This window comes from Pararge aegeria, chromosome 12 (assembly GCF_905163445.1).
Source record: "Pararge aegeria chromosome 12, ilParAegt1.1, whole genome shotgun sequence".
Lineage (NCBI taxonomy): Eukaryota > Metazoa > Arthropoda > Insecta > Lepidoptera > Nymphalidae > Pararge > Pararge aegeria.
The window spans coordinates 8,477,410-8,499,862 of NC_053191.1; the positions used below are offsets into that span (position 1 = coordinate 8,477,410).

A 22,453-nucleotide genomic window follows, 5' to 3' on the forward strand; every position below is an offset into this window, starting at 1 on the left:
ACAATAATTAAAATCCACACAATTTCTTTCGTATTTCATAACTTGCGGTTCGGCGAGACATTGTGGCTTCTGGAATTGCATTTGGTGGATTTACACGGATCATAAATTTCATATTTTTCTAATTCAATTTTAATTGCTACCCGATCTATGTCCACATACGCTTAAAAAATTCAAAAATCAGTATTACTACAACGCTACATCGCCACTCTAACAAGTCCGATTCTGTAGGTTGAAGATATATTGATACTGCACAGTAAAATCGATTGTAAAGTAATTACTTGCATATTTTTCCATTTGTCTATGTCTTGGCCGCGCTTTTTGTAAAACCTACTTAATGGATTCAAACCAAATTCGGCGTGAGTTTATTTGATTCTATGAGGTAGGACATAAGATATTTTTTTTCCCAAAACTCTGCACAGTTCCCTAGGGAGAACGGGCCAAAGTTTTTGGCGGTTTAACACCATAACTTCGTCAAATGTTAACCAATTTTAATAATTCCGTTTCCACTGGAAAGGTTTAACTTTGTCAAATGTAAACCAATTTTAATAATTCCGTTACCACTGGAAAGGTTAAAATTTCGTATTGAGCGGATGAATATTTGAAAATAGAGGATACAACTCAAACTCTGCAGACAACACTTCAGTTAAATCCTAATGATACTGAATAAATAAAGTGTCGCGGCATATATTGTAGAGCTTATCCACTAGAACTGAATAATAAGAATAATAAAATAGAAATTGTCTTGGTTGACGTTCCGCATACGAATCTTGACGTTCCGATATCCACTCTTCCGTTCCGACACCGGAGCAACTCAAGAGACGTTGACACAATAACGTGCGTAGAGAAGTACATTCCCAAAGTTCTATTTGGCGTGGAGTATAAAGATTGAAGAAATTTTAAACTACACCATACAGATTCTCCTGTTTTTCGCGGTATATAGCAAATTAAGCTTAATTTTAATAATATATCATGGAATTCCAAAAAGTAATAGCTTCTATCCAATATCCGAGAATAAATATATTATTTCCTCAGGCATTTATTGAAATATGTTTAAAGATGTTGCATCGCTATATTTACTGTCTATATGGTATCTGAGGCAGATTTTAAAGCAATATGCTGCATGCTGCGTCCCTTAGTTTACGCGGGTGATAAAGGCAAAGCACAGCTAGTTCCTATATATAAGTATTTATACACTTTCTTTTCCTAAGTTGCCACGAGCGAGGGAAGTTATATTAGGCTGAGCCATAGTAAAGCGTGGCTAAAGCTAGAAAAAAATAAAACAGTGAAAGTAACTCAAGGTAGATAAGTTCAATGGAGGCTTGGTTTAATTAAGCCTTCAAACGGTCGCGTTGAAGCTATGTAACTTGTTTTGCCAAGACCAATATTTTGTATGGACTTTTAGTACCTCGAGACTTCGTCGACGTACCTACAACTTTTGGTATTTAAATTTGTCCCAAATAAAGTTTCATTCTACGACCCACCGCGTTGAATCATCCGCCCGTTGCTCGACTATAGGTATGCCTAAGAGTAGAAGCGTGATGGAAATAAAATAACCTGTAGCATATATCAAGAATTAGGCCATCAAATTAAAAATAAAAATATCAAATCTCAGTGGTACCTAAACACCAATTTTCTACAAACTTTCATCACCTTTGAATCCCTGGGGCTTAACTTGAAAAAAAGGACATTCATACAAATTTTCATCCCTTATTTGGCTCCTATGCATGAGAGTACATTAAAAAAATTACTGAAATTCAAATTAACTTTAAACCCCTATTTTCCCTTCTGCAGCTTATGATATTTGCCACTAGCTGGCGTATGAGTCATGAAGCGTAGACTATGTGACATATACTTACAACCAATCCAAATTATTATTTTTAAATAGCGGAAACTACACAGACGTCTGACGTAAGCGTTACTTCCGTCAGAAAAAAGATATGAGTTACTCCCTAGACGCGCCTAAAGAAGTTTTACTTAAAAAAATATAAATAGGTACCTACTTATAATTTAAAATGAAATAAAATATACAGCGATACCCTTGTTTTATCAGCCGTGTTCTTAGGATATGTGGCCTTTACATATCCTCGAGTTTCTTTCCGAAAAGCATTTCATATCGTGTAATAGCGCAAAAACATGTTTGCCTCAATTAAAGCTGACACAATTAAGTGGCCACTTTACTCCCGACTTGTTTTTGCGAAAAAAATCTTGATGATATTTAGATTGTAATCAGCGTATGTCTAAACTCAGACCCATATCTTGTATAGTCGAGTTGTTGTAGTTTATATTTCAATTCATACAGTAGTTTCAGAGTGATGCCGCCATGATACAGACAGACATACAGACATAGTATCGATTATAGAATGCCCTCCAAAAAATGATTTTATTAAATATTTTCAATGTACAAAACTTGCGACTTGTTACAGTTTTATTATAAGTTAGTTAGTAAGATAGTTATAGTTATAAGTATATGGACACAGTTTTGGCGCAGTGGGCAGCGACCCCTGCTTTGTGATTCCTTGCAGGCCAAGGGTTCGATTCTTACAACTGGAAAATTTTTGTTTCATAAACATGAATATTTTTCAGTGTCTGGGTGTTTATCTGTATACTAGAAGTATTTGTGTATTATAATGTTGTATATGTGTATTATATTCATCAACTATCTTAGTACTCATAACACAAGCTTACTTTGGGTATTGGGATAGCGATTTGTGTATTGTCGCAGTATATTTATTTATTTATTTACATAAATTTATAACAAAAAACATCTGTTAGAGCGTTAAAATTCCACAGACACACAGAAAGGCAGACAAAGCGGTCAAAGATTTTACAACTAACATTGGGACTTGGGAGTAACGAAAATGACGACAAATAAATAAAATAAATTGTTTTCTTTCATTTCAGAACTATGCAAAATGGGGATATTAACGACAGTTTCGGCAGCTGCAAAAGCAGCGCTTACAGTAGGTGGGATAAGCAAGCTGACTTTCATCCCCTTCATGCTGGCAGTCATGGCTTATTTCAACTACGATCTGCTGGATCCAGAGAATAGGCCGTTCAACCAAAAGTATCTCCGGGAAGAATACGATTTCGTAATCGTTGGAGGAGGTTCCGCTGGTTCGGTTTTGGCTAACAGACTGTCAGAAATCGAGGGATGGAATGTCCTATTGTTGGAAGCGGGAGGACACGAAACCGATATAAGCGATGTACCTTTATTGTCTTTGTATCTGCACAAAAGCAAACTGGATTGGAAGTATCGGTAAGGATCTTAAAATATGTACAAAACTTTAATATTTATAATCCATTTCCAATGAAATTTATTTAAAGACACTCCTGATTTACGTACTGCCGACGATTCTTGAATTTCCCATTTCTTTATATAACGAAACTGTTTTTTTATTCCGAACTAACAAAGGTTAATCAGTCTAGTTGTTTTTAAGTGAAAATCGTAAAACAAACGATTACATAACAGGAAATACTTGTAGGAGATTCAGTAAGTTAAAATCCCATCTTTAGAAGCACAATATTAGTTAGCTAATTGTTTTTAAATTCTTTATGGTAACAAAAATTAAGTTTAAGAATAAATTAAAAGATTTAAGTCACCCTACGTATTTATTAATCTTGATAACGGAGCGGTACTGGAGTTGCGACTCCGCACGACGGGGTAGACAGACGATGTAATACCGAGCCACTCAGAGTCTTAGGACATAAGTAGACAAAGGCCGTGTGTGGTATAATAGACATATAAGTCCAGCAATGTGTGTGCGATGTGCATCGTTTGATATTATACTAATACTAGTTGTTGCTCACGTTCTTGATCCACGTTTATTACGGTTTTTCACAAATACCGTGGTTAGTTTTGTTTTTCTAAGATGAAAAGCCTATGTTACTCCCCGTCCTTTCAACTAACTCTAAGCCAAAAATAAAGAACATTTAGTTAGGGCGTAAAGTAATGGTTTGGGAGGTATACAACGGGTTCCCCGGGCGACTAACAAAGCCAACAAGGGGGACATGCCGTGGTGATTTTTAGTTTGGGTATACCTCCTTTAGAGGGGGGTCCCCCATAACCTCCTTCCTACCCAAGGGTCGGAGGTAGCAATAAAGGTTTTCTACCACGCCAAAAAAAAATGGCGTAAAGTAATGACAAATAAACAAACCTTTCGCATTTATAATATCAATGTTTGTGTGGACACAAAATTATTACTTTTATAACTGAATTTCCAGGACTGAATCTCAAGACTCCGCCTGCCAAGCAATGATAGATAAACGTTGTAGTTGGACCAAAGGAAAGGTGCTCGGTGGATCATCTGTTCTCAACACAATGCTTTACATAAGAGGAAACAAACGAGACTTCGACCAATGGGAGTCACTTGGCAACCCTGGTTGGGGTTACGCGGATGTCTTACCATACTTCAAGAAATCTGAAGATCAAAGAAATCCTTACTTAGCAAAGGACACAAAACACCACTCAGTCGGTACGTAAAAATAAATTCATTCAAAATTAAACTCACACAAATTAAAAACTATATAGCTAAATGTACGGTATAAATATCGCAATATATGTTTAGAAGACACTTGGAATATACCATCTATGGGCTTCCTATAAATAATTATATTTACACTTACAAACTTTAACTTACATACGACTATAGTCGGAAAAATGTAATAGGCCCGTTTTGACATTTGTGCAAGACCATAGAATGTAACTTGGAACAAAAATGAAAGAAACAAAAAAATTAAAATCAATTACATACAGTGTTTTAAAAAATACGTAAATTTTTTTGGGACGTTAAATAATATGAAAGAATATATCGCGAGTATTCTTTTTGCGCTTACTTCATAGTATCATGCAATTTATAATTGTTGCGAAACGTTCCAAAAACAGTTACGTTCTCAGTCTTTTTTTTTTTATAATAGAGCTGTAACCATTTTTTTACTGAATTTCGAAATTAAATATTGTGTAGTTATCTTTACTGCAAAGAATGAGCTTGGTTCTCAAAATGGGTTCTAAATAATGAGTCTGAGATGATGTATCTGACCAAGCGGCACATGACTGAAGCGTCCCCGCGCGCACTGCGCAGTTTTTCGTTCCTCATCTTGTAAAGTTGACTGTGCGCTCGTTTAAGTTTGATATATATTGTTTACTATTACGTTAACTATGGCTCTTCTATTTTGGACATTAATTTAAACATAGTGATTTGACTCGATTTTTGTGTTTGTTGTTATATAGTACTAACTCTGTTTCAACATGTTGAAAAGTGGACGCGTATTGGTTGTGAAGTTAAAGGAATACTTTGAACGAACGAACACTTTACAATACATAATAATATCAATCAAGTACTGATACAAACTTGAATTGATTTATCGTGAGTATCGAGTACAGAGTCTTATGGTTCCATAACTAGTTACGTCGCGATGACAAGTGTCAAAACGGGCCTGTTACATTTTTACGACTATAGTGTGTTAAAATATATATAATAAATCCATTACAGCTTTATATTTTTATTTAAATATTGCAGGTGGATATTTGACTGTGCAAGATGCTCCATACAATACACCAATTGGGGCAGCATTTTTACAAGCCGGTGAAGAAATGGGTTACGATATAATTGATGTGAATGGATTACAACAAACAGGCTATGCCTGGTACCAATTCACAATGCGAAGAGGAACCAGATGTTCCGCAGCAAAGGCCTTCCTTAGGCCTGTTCGATTGCGGCAAAACCTGCACATTTCTCTTTTTTCTCATGTGACTAAAGTTCTGATTGATCCAGAGAAAAAAAGAGCATATGGTGTTGAATTTATTAGAGATACTGAAAAACAAGTTATTTATGCAAAACGCGAGGTCATATTAGCCGCGGGTGCGATTGCATCACCGCATTTGCTTATGCTTTCGGGAGTAGGCCCAGCAAGTCACTTAAAAGAAGTAGGGATTAATGTAATCTACGACTCTCCTGGCGTTGGGAGAAATTTGCAAGATCACATTGCTGTCGGTGGAATCGTCTTCCAAGTTGATTATCCCATAAGCTTAGTCATGAACAGACTTGTCAATATTAATTCAGCTTTGCGCTATGCTGTAACAGAAGATGGTCCATTAACTTCTAGTATTGGGTTAGAGGTAGTAGCATTCATAAATACGAAATATGCCAACGCAACAGAAGACTGGCCTGATATAGAGTTCATGATGACTTCAGCTTCAGTACCTTCAGACGGAGGTACTCAAGTTAAAAAGGCGCATAGTTTGACAGATGAATTTTACGAGGAAATGTTCGGTCATATTTCTAATAAAGACGTTTTTGGTATTTTCCCTATGATGCTCAGGCCAAAAAGCCGCGGCTTTATTAAATTAAGGTCAAAAAATCCTTTGGAATATCCAATTATGATCCATAACTACCTAACACACCCCGATGACGTTGGTGTCTTGAGGGAAGGTGTAAAAGCAGCCTTAGCAGTAGCGGAAACTAAGGCTATGAAACGTTTAGGTGCAAGATTTAATAACAAACCTATTCCAAATTGCAAACATTTGCCTCTGTACACGGACGAATACTGGGATTGTTACATCAGACAATATACTATGACCATATACCATCTATCGTGTACTGCAAAGATGGGGCCATCTAGTGATCCTATGGCAGTAGTGGACTCTGAACTGAGAGTGTACGGAATTGAAGGACTACGTGTAATAGACGCCAGTATTATGCCGGCAGTAACAAACGGTAATATTAATGCTCCAGTTATTATGATTGCAGAAAAGGGAAGTGATTTAATAAAGGATACATGGATACCAAAGACAAACAAGCGAAGCCGTAGATCTTTGAAATGTTCCAAATTAGAACGGCTTTTTTCTAAAACAATGAATGCTAAATGTTAGGTTGACAGTTAATGATAAAGAGATATTTTAGGTAATAATAGTTTCAATATGGCCATAGAATTCTGTAAATTTATTAAAAGTCAATTCAATATGAATTGTGATTTTGCTCATATACTAATATATCATCAATCATTGATACCTGTAATATTTCTAGTCGTTATTTTTTATTAGTTGTAACCCGAACTGAACAGTATAATACAAACATACATAATTTAAGTTAAGTGCCGTAATTGTTAAATGGGATATATTATGAAAAGTTAGAAATTGAGTTATTGTATTGGTGAGAATGATAGATAGGGTATAATTTTTGTAAACGCAATGTCTTAAAATATTGTACATAAATTAAATAATCTTTTTAGTATAACTTTAACAGGGCGTTTCCAACTGACAAGTACATACTATTAGGTATAGTCTTAATGTAAAAATGTATAAATTAGAATAGTTAAAATATAAAGACTCAATGGTGACCTCCAAGATCGTTTTATTGCATATTATTTATTTATGTTTTAGGTGAACAGTGTTTTACGTGTTAAAAACCTTTTAACTTAAAAATTAAAAGGTTTTAACACGTAAGAATGTCATTTCAATTAAACGAATTGCGATTTAAATAATTATACCTATTCAGGTAGAGTACCATGACACAAATATATAAGTTAATGAGCTTAAACCGTATTTCACGTTCTGTTTATATCCTCCTTTCCGTTTATATATTAACGCCATCTTTTTAAACGCGTGGTAAAAGCTATTTCACAAATTATTTATTTAAATTTGACACTAGACAAAAAAATAATATAAATGGAACCTTCTCCTTTATTGAGGTTGTTTAAAGATATACTAATTTAATGGTCTCTATAGATATACTTCTTAATAGTATTAGATTACCCTGATTTAAATTTAGTTACCTATATCAGCGCCATCTGTGTTTTAGTCCGTACACTAGTCCGTTAACGTTTGGGCAAAGAGCTTATTGGACTTCGACTACGCACACAAGATGGCGACTTCTGTACATACTTTTACTATTTTTCTTTAAATATTATTGTATAGAGCTATGATGGCTGATATAAAACCCAACACCAATCCCTAATCCACAGGGTTATTACGTATCTCATTATTAGCAGGCTTCCGTCAGGCGTAAATTTCGCGATCTTTGCTGTCTAAGGTCACTTTTGCATACAATAAACAATAACGTTGACAGCAAAGACCGCAAGATTTACGCCTGTCACAATACTGTCGTGAGATACGAGATACGGTTACCACATGACATCGTAGCGGGACACTAAATTGTTTGGCGTAGTAGCGAAGACCGTAGTCTCTTACCATAGCAGGCCCGATCTATGACAACATAGTACCAATAAAAAACCAATTTAAAGAAATAATAACGTATATATAATAATAATAAATTTAAATATTTTCTGCAAGATATAATTAAAGAAATTTGTTTGCAATCAGCAGTGCATGATATTTTCTAAAAATAATTTTTAATGAAGAAAAAGAAACGTTAACGAAAAACGACGTCAGGAAACTGACGATGTTCTTTCCTGTGCCTCGTAGAACACGTAAAGATGTTGGTCATGCTGCTCTTGTGGATTGGCGGGCTTTAAAGATAGTTATCATTTAAATGTGATAAGCTTAGCAATGGGGCATCAAGACAGGCTTAGATGATAAATCATCATCATCAGTGATGGCGAAACGACTTATGGCTTCACACTTATAGTGCATCTAATGGCAGGACTCGCTACTGTCGGAACAGTGATCAATAAATCGGTCGGCCCATCGATTTATTGCAAACTTTAGCGTTTATTTGCACTTCATATTTTATTACACAAACAGAAAATGAAGTGAACCTAATAAGCCCACCTTTTCGTTTTTATTTTTAGTTTTCCTAATACTAGGGTTGCCTGGCAGAGATCGCTACCTAGCATTAAGACCGCCTTTTGTATCCTTCTACATAATAGAAGTATTTTTTCTTCTTTTTTTTTCTGAACTTGATGTGGTGTACAAATAAAAAGTATAAATAAATAAATAAGACTCTCAAGAAAATATCTGCTGTTTTTAGGATGTGTCACTAAGTATTTAATCGATCAAAAATGAGTTAGTTTTTTATTTCAACGTGAAATTTGTTTGAGGCAATAGCCTAAAGTAACAACTTTGAATAGCCGCTGATTTGAGCCGTCTTTAATGATATCATCATTATTTGAGAGGATTTATTGTCTATTTGCTCCTGTTTCAATTTGGCAAGAATTGCATGAAAGTATTTGCAGGAAAGACGAACGAACAGCAAATATTATGAAAAATCCTTGAAAAGAAGAAAGAGCATAGCAATACTTACCTACCCGATTCAAATTTTGTTTACTACAGGCTTAAATGTATTCCACAGAAACATTTGAAGTATTATCTATATTAGTCGTTGAAGGAGATTTTGTGTATTACCAATTTTAAAGCATATTAAGTACTTTATAACGAAAGCGTGACTATAGTACTCGTATTATGTTTCCGTTTCATTATACATACATCTCTAATAACACGGAACAACAAAATAATATATACTTTTTAACATTTAAACATCGTGTAATGAACCGCGCCCTACATTATAACAATAGAATCTGCAAGTTCATCGGCAGGTCTATTCCAAAAGCGGCGTGATGCTAGGGGTCACTTCCTTAGAAATGATGTCGATAAGTGTGTCAGTGGGGTTCTTACGTCTAGTACAAGTTTGCACATGTCAAAAAATTTAGTGGTTTCTTGAGTAACGGTATTACGAAGTGTGTCAGCGTTTAAAAGCCCTATTACTGTAGATTTATCATAGAGGTTCCCGTACTTAAATTCTGATATATTATTCTTAGTACGTTTTTAACATTTTTAATTACGACCCGCCGCTTCGTATATTTCGCGATATGATAGGCTATGATAGGATGATTTTGATAGGCTCCTGATAATGATGTTAAAGCCTATAACCTTGCCTAACACAATAATTTTTAAAAGCTATTGCAGGCTATTTATTAAAAAAAAAGATATTAATATAATAAAATATTTCATATTTCTTTTGCACAGCTAAAATAAAAGATTTTTTAAATCCGAATAGAATATTATAAAATTAAGCTTAATTTGTTATACTCCGCGAAAAGAACTTAAGCTTAATTTTCATAATATATCCGCAAAGTAACGCCTGCTTCTATCCAATAATCCGAATGGCGTTCCTACAATAATGCAAAAAAGTAATAAAAATATATGCTTCATTAATAGTACAAGATCCATATAGGTATGTACCCAATAAAGTAGGTACATAACATTTTTGATAGAAACGCTTTCTGTAGATGCAACTCAAGAGTAATTCGAGATCATGCAAATTTGTACTAAGGGCAAAGGTCACAATTGCTAGACATAACATCTATCGACAGCATTTAGATATGTTTGAATAAGAGAGGACAAGACATTGCCATTTAAATCAACGGTTTCTAGCCAAAGGTTAAAACCGATATGATCAAAAACTTAGCTACTGCTGTACAATCTATTCATACAACAAGGAAGCAGTGATGTCTATCATTTCAGATGTTAAAGGGGCTCGGCGTTAGCTAATACGACGAGAATGGACATCATGGTTTCATATATTTATTGAAATAAAACTTCTTTAGGCGCGACTAGAGAGTAACTCAGATTTATTTTCTGACGGAAGTAACGCTTACGTCAGACCTCTGTGTAGTTTCCGCTATTTAAAAATAATAATTTGGATACGTCGTTAGTAGGTGTCGGCATATATGTCATATACTCCATGCTTCTTGACTTATACGCCAGCTAGTGGCAAATATCATAATCAATTAGGATTATTTAATTCCAATATTTTCAAACGGATCAATTGTGAATAACAAAATGAATAAAAATTCAACAGTTATAAAAAAAAAAATTTAAATTGCAAAGTTTTTAGAAAATCTCTAAATATAGATACTTGATAATGACAAGGTTATATTGACATGTGCCGATCTAACCTTCAATTTTCTACTCTCAATTATTCTATTTAACAAATGAAAATATTTATAAAATGTGAAAGTGATATTAATCAATTTAAAATAGAATATTAAATGAAATGGCGGAGTCCCAGGAATATTTTACTCTTTCATCAATAAATAATAATAAAAGATTTACTTCAATCGCGCGTAAAGGTTACACGCACACACTTTTTTATTTATTTATTATTTTCAACTTGCGACTAGCATTACAGGGGTTTTCCTAATTCACTAGCGCAGACTTTAATATTCTGATGCATCTACCTACATACACAATAAACTATATTTTATATAAGTACCTACATAGTAATATAATTGTAACAAATACTCCACCGAGCAACGTTTCTCGTTTGAAGATTCGAAATAAACATTAAAAAGTCTGTATAATTATTGGCCGTATAACTAGCGAAAATATTTCTAAACACAAGTTACTCAAAAAAATATGTTATGTACTACGTACATTATGTTATGTTTGGCGAGAGTGCGGTGAAAACCCAAGCGCATTCCGTACTATCACGCTCGCCCATAGGTTCGTCGAGGGATACACAGGTTACAGGGGGGCTTTGGTGCATATAACAATTTTATAATCTCGTACAGGTTAGTCAGCTACCATCTTAGACTGCATTGTCACTTACAACTATATTTACTACTAAGTATTTACTTCTTGCTTCTTAGTTGTTAAAAAAAAAATCGGTTAATTCGAGGCGAATTTTCTCACAGAAAACTTTAAAGTGATATGATGCCATACATTTACACGCATTAAGAATGTCACGCTCTATCTAACCACTGTGATGTAACTGCTCTATACCGGTATTATTCTATAACCACTAAAAAATTATATCATAGAAGGAACAGAACAGTTCCACTCGACAAGCGCTATGGGCGATACAATCCGAGCATAATAAAATATAGTATGCAGTAGAACTACATAGATAAATTAATGCCAGACATGTAACCACAACAAAAACGATGCCGACCACCTATTACAAAACACACATAATTGAGCTGGTTCATCCTAAGAACTGGTAATACCACGAAAACTTGTATATTACTATGTTAAACGTAGAATCTCGAACATGCAAATCAAAATGTGCAAGAAGTGTGTTTTATTACAAAAGCAAGGTATTTCAAACAAATAATCATAAACTGTAGAGATTTAGTCCACTGTGGTGGACTACGGCCTTAACCCCATCTCATTGTGGAAGGAGACCCGTGTGCCCTTTAGTATGCCGGTAATGGGTTGATATCATCATGATGATGATAGAGATTTAGTTCTGAGATTAAAAAAATAGGATATCAAAATCATAAAGAAGAAAAGTTTTTCTGAAACATACAAGTGAAATACCTATTAAAATTAGTAAGATGCAAAAAAAGAAACTCTCCATCAAATTATTATGAAAATAACTTCTATTCTAACTGCGAATGATTCATTTTTAAATATATTAAGAAGTCTATTGTTCTCAAACTCCGGATATCTTCATCGGCTGATATCCAATACATTTTAACACCATTATGAAGCCATAAAAAAAAAAACGCTCAGAAAACTTTACCCTATAAAATATGCATAAACATTACCGAAAAAAACACACACCTACCTATAAGCGGGTCTTACTGAAACCTGATTATAAAAAAAAAATAATAGAACATTATGATACAAATTAAATACAGCAGTATATTGGTAGAACTAATAACATCAGCGAAAATTTTACCGCCGCGCTATAGGCTTTTATACGTGCATATAAATTTAAAACAGTAATGCGTTTTGACGGCAAACACCACGGCAATCTCTGCTACTCGTAGATACAGAGACTCCGACTTTCACTTGAGATCTGCGCCTGACCATGACAAGCATACGTTAAATTGTTATGACGATCCATAAAGTGAACATGATACAATTATTTTTACTTAATATTATAGTTAAACATCAAACCATAATAAAATTAATATAATATGATTTTCTTTACGAATCCTAAGGTTCTTACAAATAAACGTGGAATAACGTCAGAATTAGTATTACACGTACATTCGCAAGGTTCTCTCAGTTGAAGAGTGAAAAGACTGATTAACTATTCCGACTTTATACCATAAGGCCGAATACGTTTATTTGCATCCAGGAAAATTAAATAGCATTTCGGATGCATTTCCACTGTATTTCATTTCATATCATCATTGTCATACACACACACAGGCTCTGTCTCACACGCTTCTGTCTCGAAGGCGATAGAAAATTAGGGCTTAGACCTTACACAACAGTATAAAGATAGGGATACAGTAGATAGAACGCCTTTGATCCCGTAGCAAATGGCGACATCGTCGGGACAGCATCGCGATCACAGGATATGTCATCATTGTCATCTTACAGAATAATATCAATCCCCTGGCTCCGCACAGGCCTTCTGTCTCACAAGCGATAGGAAATAAGGGCTTAGACTTTACACCACAGTATAGTTAAAGAAGAGATACAGTAGATCGAAGCCTTTGATCACGACAGTGTAACCTGTGATCCTTAGGTACTTAGGAGGCCAGTGTACCAAATGGCGACATCGTCAGGACAACATCGCGATCACAGGATATGTCATCATTGTCATCTAACCGATTAATATTCATCCCATGGCTCCGCACAGGCCTTCTCTCTCACAGGCGCTAGGAAATAAGGGCTTAGACTTTACACCACAGTATAGTTAAAGAAGAGATACAGTAGATCGAAACCTTTGATCACGACAGTGTAACCTGTGATCCTTAGGTACTTAGGAGGCCAGTGTACCAAATGGCGACATCGTCAGGACAACATCGCGATCACAGGATATGTCATCATTGTCATCTAACCGATTAATATTCATCCCATGGCTCCGCACAGGCCTTCTCTCTCACAGGCGCTAGGAAATAAGGGCTTAGACTTTACACCACAGTATAGTTAAAGAAGAGATACAGTGGATCGAAGACTTTGATCGCGACAGTGATTTATTGGCAAACTTTATTATAAGCAAACTCTCCCGTTAGAAAAGGCCTTAAATTCGGCAGTGGACTCCTATAGGCTTTTGATTGAGACCGAGGAATAATAAAATAGTCACACTTTCAATACTTAACAGTTTAAGTATTGAAAGTGTGACTATTTTATTATTACATAACTTGCATAGTCATTAGCATTACACATTTGGACAAAATGCTAAAGGTAATAGGACTAACCGCCATCTAGGTATCATCAAATACGCAATCATATTGGCCGGCTTTTATAAATCCAAATAATACTAACGACTTATTTATGTCACTTTAAATCACGTTAAAGTTCGCACAATGTTACCAACTTGACCAAGCTGTAGATAGCTCTCCGTGATGTACGCACATGTAACCAATATATAAAAAAAATACCTTCCGTAAACCTTATAATATTACCTACTACTGGATATCTAAAAACTGGAATCTGAGTAGCCACTTTCAGTTGCAAGTCCAATAATAAAGGTTATAGTTTTTAAAACAATAAGTTTATTGCCGGTCCGAGAGATTAACGCGTTTAAACAAATAAAAGCTAACTCTTCGGTCATATTTTTACTAACTTTAAATGACATAGGTACTTTAATATTCCAGAAATAAAGGTTATAGTTTTAAATCAATAAGTTTACTGTTTTAAAACTATATACTTATAGTTGTAGTTTTTTAGTAGTAAAAATATGACTGTTTAAGAGTTAGTTTTTGTTTGTTTAAACGCGATAATCTCTCGGACAACCGGATTTGAATAATATTTTTTGCAGTTGATAGCCTAGTTCTAAAGCGTGCCACAACACTTAAGTGACGATCACGCCTGCTCTGACAAGAGCGAACCAACTGGGAAGAAGATAAAGATGGAAGAAATTAAAAATTGCACAATACAGATTTTTCTGGTAATCGTATATGTACAGTGTTTTTCTTAACGAAACCTAAGGGTCTCCCAAAAACGTGGAGTAACGTCGGAATAAGTATTCACTGTTTTATCACACTCTTAAATTTGAAAGGTGCTCTCAGGTGAAGTTTGACAAAACACTGCTTAACTATTTCTACTTAAGAATACAAGGCCCAATACGTCTATTTGCATCCAGGAAAATTAAATAGCATTTTGATGCATTTCCATTGTATTTCATATCATCAATGTCATACACACACAGGCTCTGTCTCACACGCTTTTGTCTCGAAGGCGATAGAAAATTAGGGCTTAGACCTTACACAACTGTATAAAGATAGGGATACAGTAGATAGAACGCCTTTGATCCCGTAGCAAATGGCGACATTGTCAGGACAGCATCGCGATCACGGATAAATTATCCTGTGATCCTTACTGAGAAGTCAAGTAAGCGTACTTTCTTCGCCATACGCATGCATCACGAGTGTTATGTCTAATAAGCGGAAGCTGTAGGTATGTCATGTGAAAATTCACAAATTTTAAACTCCTAAATTGCCCCTGCCGGCGATCTAATCCGGGACATCTCACGTAAAACTAAAGCGCCAACGGCTGCGCCAAGAATGTCGTCAAAAATTTGCAATTTGTAAACTGTTTTAAACCAGAAGCTATATACTTATATACATTATAAAACCTTATTCCAATCTTCCATGAGAGACGTGCTCCGTTACTAGTGAGGCAAATGATGGTGATAAATTACCTGAAACAAACAAACTTTATTAGTGATTCCCGTCACTTAATTTACAAGACAAATGCCTAGTAATAAATCGTGTTTTACAATATAGATAACAACTTATATTAGACTAGATACTGTTCACGCAACTTCATGCGAGTGATAAAAATCAATTTAACATGTTTACTCAAATCAAGATCACTTTCGAGTGAATTACGCTTTCTATTTGACTCCTGATATGATTGCAGGAAGTAACTATAAGTATGAGGTAGGTTGGTTAGGGGTGCGCTACCAATAATTTATTGTACGGATCAGATAATATCAACATAAGAAATACGTACTGATAACCGTAGAAGAAGTTCTCGAAAAATCATGCAGGTTTGGCTAAATTAGGTTAAAAGAACATAAACTACGAGTATTCATACGTATTCTAGTTAGTAAATGACAAAACTATGCCAGAAGAAACATAAAAAATACAACCCAATTGATAAACCTATTCCTTTTTGAAGGAAGTCGTTTAAAAATGCATTTAGAAGACAATTCAATTTAAAAAATTAAGGAGGCATATAAATAATTAGTGATAAAATGTGACAATCGCATTTCACTCTTTAGTCGATCGAGACTGTTCAACTATTGGCTAAAATACGCAATGCGAGCGAGAGTACCATAAAATTAGCCAATAGTAACAGATATTAGCATTGTAACATTACAAGGCATTATAGCGAGCTATGGAATTATTGAATTCGACACGTATTTGGTTTATTTCTTTACTGCAACCAGAGTAGCTAAAGTCCGAACAGTGCCGGATTGCAATCAACAGCCTGACATCCTAGTAGGTAGGTATGCTACAAACACGGAATACGTCGTTATATTTTTACCAGTGATAGAAAACTCGTGTGCAAAAGGGTTTTTTACTGTTATTTTATCATCTAATAATAACCATTATGTTATTTTTAAGCTAATAAAATATTTATTTCGTCACAATTTGAAATGATAAACCAGTAATTGATTTGCTTTAGCGAAGCAAAATGGTTCATTTCCACGCAGCGTCGTACTAGAACGTTTAGCGGCACATTTGTCGGTAAAAGCTTTCCACTAGACCAGAAACGAAAAAAAACTTTTTCTTATATCAGAATTTATGGTCCATTATATTTCCAAATAGTCACTGCTCGGGGACAGAAACCGGCACCACCGACTTTTTAGCACCACAGCACTTGTGCGCCTGGGATGTGGACAAAAAAGAGTAAATATTTATAGGCAGCTTTATTTTTAGCAGATAGCTCGTTGACAGCTCGTCCGGGGAAGTACTACCACCATGCTTATTTATGCCGCCAAGCAGCATTATTGCAATTCTGTAATAGCAATAATTCGGCTTAGCGGATTAGCTTACAGGTGAGGCTTAACACCTAAACCTCAGGTTCATGGACACAGGGCGGCACGTTGCAGGACGAGTTCCTTACATGCCCTTCGAAGTGTTGGTCTGTTTATAGGCTACGGTTTTACACTTAGCATCAGGTGGGACATCTGCTTAGTCTTTCAATTATTACTATCAATTATAAAAAAGATAAAAATAATATAATATGTTTGTTCGCCCTCGTAAAATGGTAGTTTTACGCTTACCATTATGCGGCGTTTGTTTATTTGAACACATACACTAAAGCCGTGGCTTTAGCGCAAGAGTCGTTAAACTCAGAGACTCAGTGTTACCCACATACTCAGCAATAAAAATTGATATATACGTGTTCGGTGTACAAGAAGTCTTCTTAGTACTTAGAGTAGGAGTGAGACGGTCCGGCGTCTCACACGCGCAGTGGCAGAGCGGCGCGCGCGCAGAGTACTCGTAAAACTCTCGATTTCGAACTTCGAATCATGTGGTGCATTTGAAAAACACTCTTTGGATCTTGGCGTGTTCTCCGCCATTTTTCTATTTCAGTAAGTAAAATGTGACTTTAGTGAAACTATAATGAAAGTCGTATTAATTCAGTCGTGTGATTAACGTTGATTAGGTATACCTATTCGTGTTCATATCTTGGCGAGATTTTTTTTTTTCTTGTAAAGAAAACAGTCATTTATTTTTATATATTGTTAATTATAACTGAAATTAAATAAACTATTATGAAGTAAGTATCGCTCATGAAAGGTGAAAATAGTTTTTTGTCAAGTTTTAAACTTTAGATACCATAAATTAGTAGAAATGACTCTTGAATAATTAAGCTTAGGTATAAACCTTTATACCTTAAAGCATTACCGAGTTAAAGGGCTTAAGCAAAAGGGCAGGTGGAAACTACATGGTTATAAAAGGGGAACGAACGAAAAACGAACGGAAAGGGTTAATTTAGGGTACGGAACCCTAAAAAGAAAAAAAAACAAGAAAGCGAGAGCAAAGAGTTTCAACTCACATGCAACGGAGCAGTATGTTTAAATTATTTATGGTTTTAACTCGGAATGAACACGTAACGTCACGATTACATTCAATTTTTAAAACGACAGAAACGTCAAACGCGTGAACTATCGAGACCGTATATTCTGGACTAAGAGCCATGAACGCCAGACCTTATCCATCTTAAAAAGGTTAAAGTCATACAGCGCATGTCCCAAACTAGAGGTAGGTTGGCAACTTCGAAGTTTGGATCATTATGGCTTAAGAAAGTAACCGGGTAGCAAAGATGCATTCGTATAAAATTGCTAGGCAAAATCTTCCAAGTATAAAAACCGTGTTAACACATTAAAGACTGTCTTGTCTCTTTGGGTCCTATGTCACTCCTTTTGGGCAAAGGGCAGACACAATGCTTCTCCATTGCAAATTATCTGCGGCAAAGCGCTTAAACTTACTCCTGGTAATACCAATCCTCTGCGCCGGCAATAGTGTACCGCCAGCACGGCTAGTATGGGCAGGAGACAATTAACTCCCCGGGGAAAGGATCAAAATGTATCTTCTTGTTTGTAGCTTTATCAACTCTCAGAGCATTGGCGCACTAGTGGAAATGATATCCAAATAATCATATTCCATGCTTCCTTGCTTTAGCAGATGGACACGTTAATTATATCCCTAGTCAAGGGATTTAATCGGGGATATAATTTTTGTCTTCTGCCCATGTTAGCCATGCAGGTTGGTTTTAACCTTGCACTGCGTGCACTTTATACATGCACAAAATCACTGCATACCCAAATTTGAAATTTGCATTTTGAATTTGAATTTGAATTTGAATTTTTTGAATATGAATTTATGCATACATTATAAAACCCTGTGCACGCCATTGGTTCCAGGCAAAGGCTTGCCTGGGAAATGTTACTCGGATTATCATTATAAGTGTCTGGCATTGAATGATTTCTAATACTAGCCTGAGGTCCCTGAGGGACCTATAGTAGAAGCATTTTCTATAGGCTCCTCAGTTCCTAAGGATTTGACGTGTTCTTTTGACGTCCAGGCGATGGCGCCCTCAGCTGATACTGCCCACAAGTCACCCAGCACATATTATGATTATATTATGATGACTGTTTGCAGATGTAAAACAAAATAAAAAAATAAAAACTGAATACTTGTGTGGAACTCTCTCCCGGCATATTTGCTTGCTGCCGCGTACAATATCAGTACCTTAAAGGCAAGTACTTTTTCAAGCAAATGTGCTCCAACCTAGACATAATCGTTGCGTTCCATTCCACACAGACGCAGGCAGTTTGATTAATTTCACTCCGTCCGCGTAGTCTTTTAAAAATCCGGCCCCATATAATAAAAATTATTATATAGGTCCCCGTCTTCCGGATGCTATTTCTATGTAAAATTCACTTAGATCAGTTTAGCAGTGAAATCGCAGGTACATGAGTAAAGAAGACTTTTTAAAATGCTTGATATTTAAGTGCTTCATTTAAATGATTTATTCAGTATATTAGCAATAGAGCCTAACCTGATAACTATGATGATAATGCTTGGGAAGTATACTGTTTTGAACAAAAAAAAATATTTTCCAAATCGGTTTATGAATAACAGAGTTCGGACGTGACAAAACGTAAAAATAAGAATCTGAATTGAATTCCATTTTTTAAAGGGGTTTGATAATATATATACGAGTATATACAACTAGGGACTCGCCCTGGCTTCGCTCGGGTGCAATACTATTACTGCTACTGGGTCATCTTGTAGTTATTAATTTAATTTTTGCGCAATTGCTTTTCATAGGCACGCACCGCCCACCGACCAACGCGCTGTTAACCTGGAACGGACGGACGTTCGGCAATTCCAGCGGCACTGCCTCCTCTTTTTAAATCTCATACATCCTCTAGCAACTTGGTTTTATAATGTGAAGAGCTAGAGCAAGTCAGGTTTCGCAGAGAACCTTACTCTCTTAGTGTGTTCTATTGACTTTATTATATTAGTATAGTTAAAATTATTGAGTTATCTAACTTAGACTTTTAAACACACAATGTACAAGCACCTTTATTTTGCTACTAGCTGACCCGCGCAACTTAGTCTGCATCAAATCGATTATTATCGGTTTTAATATCTTGAAAAATCAAGAACCTAACTGCAGCGCCACCTACCGGGTCTAGTTTTATTTGCAAACTATATAATTTGCGGCCGGACGGCCCTCTGCATTTTTCTTACTTTTAGCATTACTATACCCATCGTAACTTCTAAACGATAGCTATATTTGAATAATTTAAACAGGAGTTTGCAGGTACATAATAAATTTTAATTATAAAACTATTAATTGGATAGGGATTTATATCATGATAGGAATGTCACCATCTTTAAATTTTACCCGTGTTTTGACTGAGAAATTATAACAAAAAGCGGTTATTGTGGCTCAACAGTTGCCTCAATATAGCCTCCCGGACTTATTTGTAGGTAATTATGATTACTTTAAACATGTAGTACATTATTTTCATGAATTATCAATCATTTTCGCAGCGTACTGAAAACCGTATGAAAATCTGTTCGGTAGTTTTCAGTTTTTCAGCTAGGACAGACAGACGGACAGAAAAATAGCATCTGACTCACAGGTGATCACCAAAATTCTTCGGGTATTTCCGAATGCCCTAGAGAGCTGAAAATCGGTATGTACTATTCGCACTAAGCTGTAGGGTTTGTGAAGTAAAGCCTTGTAGAGTGCGTTGGCATTACATGAGATCTGATAACTTTTTGACAGTGCGAGTCATATGACAAGAAGAGGGGTGGCAACAAATGTATTATATCCTCCCGTCACCACACGGCACGGAAAATTATTAAAAATGTCAAAATAAAATCACCTAGCCTATAAAAAGTGCACTTTGCCAACATTATACATGAAAATGTTTTGGTGGCATATAACTTACCTACTCGTACTAATACATTTAAAGGTCCTATAAGAGAACGTTTTATCATATCACTTAACGAATACCTATTAAAACTGTCAATACCAACGTAATACATACGAATGCCTTAGAACAAAATAACTTACATAATCTTTAACATAAGTAGGTACACAATGTTATTATTAAAAATGTCAAAATAAAATCACCTAGCCTATAAAAAGTGCACTTTGCCAACATTATACATGAAAATGTTTTGGTGGCATATAACTTACCTACTCGTACTAATACATTTAAAGGTCCTATAAGAGAACGTTTTATCATAACACTTAACGAATACCTATTAAAACTGTCAATACCAACGTAATACATACGAATGCCTTAGAACAAAATAACTTACATAATCTTTAACATAAGTAGGTACACAATGTAAGTTCACATGTACGTTTCACTTCCGTTTGTAAACATGTGTTTTAGTATAGTATTATTTGTACATTACAGATATAAGTAAGCAGTACCTTATTGAAACACTTAATTTGCAAAATTGTGTAACGGTATCGATATTAATAATAATCAATTTATTCCAAAATCTTTAGCTCAGCGATACAATTTAGTATTGCTATTTAAAGGGAACAAGTAGAAGAAGAATAGCACCAGTATATTATATTCCATCTGTGATCTTAAATTTTCGATTTTATTATTAATTAGTGGACCCGGTTAACCCGGTAAAGCAGCGCAACCTACCGAGTCCAATCCAACCATCCAGGAACGATGAATTTTTTTTGTGTACTTCAGTACGCCTACAGAAGAAATATGTATACAACTGCCGTTTTTAGTATTTTCCTCACCGTTTAAACCTTCCCTGGACTTACACGAATGTTAAAAGAGTGAAATTAGCCAAAACGGACCAGCCGATCTAGAGTTTTAGTGAGACTAACGAAAAGAATTTCATTTATATATATATATATATTTCAGGCGTAAATGTACACGTCTCTAACTTAATACTGAAACATTAATGTCCAGACCAGATAAAAAGCAATTGATGGCCGAATAATATTAGAAAGGTGGGGTGAAGACAATTACTTCGTACTCCAAAAAATAACATTTTAACTTAAGTCCAATTCTAATTGTTGCGAATAGTAATCTTAAATAATAAATAAATATACTACGACAATACATACATCGCCATCTAGCCCCAAAGTAAGCATAGCTTGTGTTATGGGTACTATAAGATGACTGATGAATATTTTTATGAATAATATACATAAATACTTATAGTATAAATATAAACACCCAGACACTGAAAAACAATCATGTTCATCACACAAACATTTTCCAGTTGTGGGAATCGAACCCACGGCCTTGGACTCAGAAAGCAGGGTCGTTGCCGACTGTGCCAGTCGGCGGTCAAATCTTGATCTAATGTACTTAAAATTTTGCCTTTAAAATTATTCAATCACTCAATCAATATCATATTAAACAGCATTGGACTAAAGGCCTCTCCCAACGAGGGGGTATGCCCACAATCACCACCACGCTGGGGAAACGGTTTTGGTCAACGCAGCAGATGATAGGAGTAGTACAGGGGACGCTGCTGCCCACTCACCGTAATATTCCCTTAGTCGCGTCGTACGACACCCGCGGGAAGAAGAGAAATAATGACAATTATTTCTAATCTGCCATCACATAAA

The 22,453-nt window shown here is 35.4% G+C and overlaps 3 protein-coding genes across 3 annotated transcripts in view; 2 read left to right on the forward strand and 1 right to left on the reverse strand.

Moving 5' to 3' along the window:
- Window positions 1-22,453, reverse strand: part of LOC120628077 (flotillin-2) — a 295,888-nt gene that overhangs the window by 82,168 nt on the left and 191,267 nt on the right. The window lies entirely within an intron of this gene.
- LOC120628440 (glucose dehydrogenase [FAD, quinone]) lies at window positions 2,913-6,880 on the forward strand. The gene is given in 3 exon segments (XM_039896816.1): window positions 2,913-3,256; window positions 4,222-4,472; window positions 5,517-6,880. Coding segments are annotated over 3 exon segments (1,959 nt in total).
- LOC120628078 overlaps window positions 17,290-22,453 on the forward strand; it is a 28,869-nt gene continuing 23,705 nt past the window's right edge. The window contains exon 1 of the mRNA XM_039896286.1: window positions 17,290-17,405. The gene's annotated coding sequence lies outside the window, so the exon portion shown is untranslated. The remainder of the gene's footprint in view (window positions 17,406-22,453) is intronic.